The sequence below is a fragment of the Fibroporia radiculosa genome (assembly GCF_000313525.1).
Source record: "Fibroporia radiculosa TFFH 294 genomic supercontigs, scaffold1744, whole genome shotgun sequence".
NCBI classification, from domain to species: Eukaryota; Fungi; Basidiomycota; class Agaricomycetes; order Polyporales; family Fibroporiaceae; genus Fibroporia; species Fibroporia radiculosa.
In genome coordinates, this window is record NW_012133620.1 from 4,578 (window position 1) to 8,691 (window position 4,114).

Consider the following 4,114-nt stretch of genomic DNA (forward strand, 5'->3'; position numbering starts at 1 on the left):
CGACGGGGGGCGAAGACTACACGCTGAAAAGCCACTGGGCAGCACTGGTGATGGCGAACCCGTAGTGCCGTGTGCGTGTGAGGAAGATATCCGCAACGCATACCCACGGAAGGGGGCCCCAGCCAAGCGAGAATACTGCGGGACGGGCGATGGTGTGTGGTGTCGGCGAGGGTGGCCACCAACGTGGCCATCGTCAGTGGCATGAGGGGTGAGACAGCAGCAGACTCACCTGCTGCCCGATTTCCCCTCCAACTCCCTCGCTGTGCTCTCCACAGACGAGACACTTGAGTGAGCAGACACCGAGGCTTTAAAGTGGTGCTGAGGAACAAGGCCGGTGAGGTTGGCAAATGTGCATGCAGGCCAGAGTGCGAGGCGCCGGCACATAGTGGCTGTCATCGTCTCCCTGCACGAGACGATAGCGTAAGAGGGTGGGTAAGTGGGCGACGGCGGTGGTAATGAAAGTGGGCAAGAGGCGAGATGGTGGCGAGAGGCGAGTGAGCGAGGAGGGGGGACAGCGAGCGCGAAGTGAGGTGAGGTGAGATGACCGAGACGGCGGCGTGGTTGGGGAGAGACAGGTATATGGGAAAATCGAACGTCGCATCTTTCGGCGCATACACGGTGCTCAAGCACTTCTTGACAACAGGGGTTTGGTATCTGTCCCCGAGCAGCGAGACGATAACGAACCTGTACATAAGATAAATGACGTGAGCGACGACGAGTCACCGGACAATACCCCTCGAGAACGTACGGATCCCTAAGACCATTCTTGTCTTTTGCAGAGAGGTTCATGCATTCAAGGACTGGCACGCAGAGCAGGATGATGGGGGACCCTATCGGGAAGGGGCGAGAAGGTGCTCCTGTCACTGCGTGTGGTAAGCATAGAGGTGGATTGAGAGACTCACCCTTCGTTCCTCATTGGCTATCCGATTCCTTCCACAGTCAATGAATCCGCCCCAAACGTTGCATACTCAACGTTGTTGCTGATGGTATCCCTAATGTTGGAAGTTGAGGTGTGGGTGTCGTCGTCATCGCTGGAATTGTCGTCGTCGAGAGAGCTAAGGGCTCGGGGTTGAGTGTAGGCGCCAGATGGAAAATGTGTAGGATAATGAGCTCAACGGGAACAAGCACAAAACTTGGGGGACACAAAAAGTGGATATCAATCGTCATGTTCCCGAGCTTGCGAGGGCATCCGTCGTTGTCGTCATCATTGTTGAGAACCAAGTTGCGCGAGATTTGGCGCCAAACTTAGACACCAAATCTCGGTTCATTGTTCTCCACGACGAGCTCACCAATCTCCGTCGTTTGGGCAGGTACATGTAGTAGCCGAGAGATCATAGATAAAGTCCCAGAAGACCCGGAGGCCATCGGACGCGATGGGGAGAAGTCCCAATGCACGCCCCTGACATAGTGTCGGCCCGACGCTACGGTACTAGGCAAAGTCGCTCTACAAGTGAAACCATGAGCGACCGAGCGACCGGTCGACGGGGCTACGCGTTCTTCACAGGACGACACTCTCTTGACGGTCGATTACAGTTCAGAAACTTGAAGCTGATGTGATGAGTTGTATGTCCTGTTGTAGGCTTGTAGCCAGATGAGTGCCACCGACGTTGATTTTGTTTTCTCTCTGCATATTTTCAGCACGCTATGCCTCCTGGAACAACTCTGCCCACCAGTACTCTTCTCCAGTGCAATTCTAGCATACATCGTGTCCTCTTTGACCTTGGATTCTCGCACAACCCCATAGTGTCTTCGTCCACATTAAGCTTGATATATACGTTGGACACATGTTCTGCCTCGGATTCCCGTCTGCGTCTTTCAATACGCCCTTTTATATTCCTTGCTCAAGTCTTCACGTCTACGACTTTTGCTAGTACTTCCTGCCTCTGATATTTCACCTGTTCTATATGCGGCAATTCTAGCCAATATAACGTGAGTCTACCACCTATGATCTTGCGAAAACTTACAGTCTGTCACAAGTTGCCTGGACCAGTTGTGCATCGTGACTACAAGCCCTGCCGTGCGGAATGTTTCATTTGTGTTCTATGCATTATGAAATATTCACACAGTGGTTCTTACTTTCTACAAATACACGATCACCTTCTCTTTTGAAGTCGATCTATTCTGGTCACGTCCTGTATCCGGAGCCACTGACTATTTGCTTCGCGACCAGTCTTGTTGGAGACTTGCTATCACTCTGGATGACCTCTTGCCCTCGACACCGAAGGATTAAAAAAATGAAACCTCAGTATTCATTACTTCTCATCTACGTGTGCATGCCGTTAAATATCATGTACATATTCTACTATCAGCGAATAATTCAAAACTAGGGATACAGAAGCACAAACACAAGTACGCTCGTAATATGTTATGTTACCGATATCGTTAGCGTTGCCATCATACATAATCCCCCACTGCAATCCTGGAGACGTCAGTCGAGTTCATGTAACTGGCGCTTCACATTCGCAGCTTTTTTAATCTCTCTCATGAGACGCTTGACCTTCCAAGATCCGCGCACTGTCTTGAACAGCGTCTGCGAATGACGCGGCTTGAAGTCCTCTGGGAACCGCTCATTCAGCCACCACTCCTGCAACCACCTTACTGGGACTGTCTCGTTTGCGCCGCCGAAGACCCCCAGTACCATTGAAATCTCTCCACGCGCAATTTCTTCATGGAGGGGATCGAGAGCAGGCCATTTATACTCCCTCTCTCGGAGAACCCTTGCAGAGGCGAAATCGTGCATTGTCATGAAGGAGCCATCCGTTGACTCATTGGTCATCTGGTAGATGAGGCTGAGACTGGCCTTCGTCGGTGCGTACTCCTCATCTCCCACCGCATCAGGGTGCCCAAGAGAAGCGTTGTGCTCGATAAAGTTGTGTCGCGAGAGGTCGGAGAGTGAGAGTGCCGAATACTGGCTGAGGATCATGTGTCCACCGTAGGTGAGGAGCGTCGCCAATGGGAGCGATAGGTTGTAACCCTCACGCATGGCACGAATATAATTGCTGTAACTTATCCCTCTCCCGTCATGAGGCCTACGTAACTCATCAATGAATGTGACACCCAGAGAACTATCTGGAACCTACAGGAAGCCATGATTTGCCAAGGTGTTCAGCGCAGGACACGGTGATCGACTGTCCGTTCTACTCGGTGGCACGAACGGGTGGGTTTGAAGGGAGAACTCAGCCAGCTCCTGGCCTACCAGTCCATCGATCGCAAATCTGGAAGTCATTTTCCGTGAGCTTGTAGTTCTCTCGGATGATAGTGAACTGGGTTGCTTACATCAACTTCATAATAGCTGCTACAATGGCGGTGACTAGAGCATATTTGACAAGGGCAATGTGCAATCCCTTTGGGTGCACCGATGAAAGCGTGGCCATGACTGAGGAAACGGGACGAGCGGGGGAGGAGGATGTGGGATGCAGATAGCGGGACGTATATGAGGGCTTTTATGTACCCAGATGCTGTACCTTGCTAGTCTCAAATTCATGCAGATCTCCGTCGCAACTAGCATCGCGCCCAGGCACGTGTACTCGGGAGACACAGGCCGGATAGCCCCGTGAACAAGAGGAATGATGACATCCAGGCGGTGAAGCCGGTGTTTCCAGTCGAATTGGGTAAGGCTTCGTACTTATTCTCTCAATCAACCCTTCAGAGCCTCGGTTGCCGGGAGCAGTTTCGAGGTAGCCTAATCACCGCACGCGAGATATGATATATGCTGAGCCTTCGGATGGCGGTAGACGCGAGAAAGTAGAATGCTACTCGACTATCTATGGCCCATCGAGAGTATTACCCTTCGTACCCGTACCTGGAACTCTGGCTGAGATTCAGCCATGGCAGGTCGCATGTCCTCTCCTGGATTGCTAGTGTCTCGTAACAATAAATATATGATGTAACTGGTGGCATGTACATGTTAACGAGAGCAGGCCGGCCGCGCCCATTTTGTCGCGTGCATGATGGCATCAGTCGCGGAGCACAGTATTACTGTAATGCAACAGCAACCAAACAGCGCTTAATGCTGAAAGTTGGCTTGTTGGGAACTTGGGTTGATGATATCTTATTGTCATCGAGACGATCCGCTTGTCTGATATCTGGTTATTTGTGACTTCCTATAATACAA

General features: G+C 51.5%; 2 protein-coding genes across 2 annotated transcripts; both read right to left on the reverse strand.

The window, feature by feature from the left end:
- Window positions 1–392: 392 nt before the first annotated feature.
- Window positions 393–1,167, reverse strand: FIBRA_08683 (uncharacterized protein; the record flags this gene model as incomplete). The annotated part of the gene is made up of 3 exons (XM_012330315.1): window positions 393–684; window positions 749–857; window positions 969–1,167. The coding sequence occupies 3 exons, from the start codon at window positions 1,165–1,167 to the stop codon at window positions 393–395; spliced, it is 600 nt and encodes a 199-aa protein (XP_012185705.1).
- Window positions 1,168–2,428: 1,261 nt separating this feature from the next.
- Window positions 2,429–3,374, reverse strand: FIBRA_08684 (uncharacterized protein; the record flags this gene model as incomplete). The annotated part of the gene is made up of 3 exons (XM_012330316.1): window positions 2,429–3,029; window positions 3,081–3,215; window positions 3,277–3,374. 3 exons carry the CDS (start codon window positions 3,372–3,374, stop codon window positions 2,429–2,431), a joined length of 834 nt encoding a protein of 277 aa, XP_012185706.1.
- Window positions 3,375–4,114: the final 740 nt, after the last annotated feature.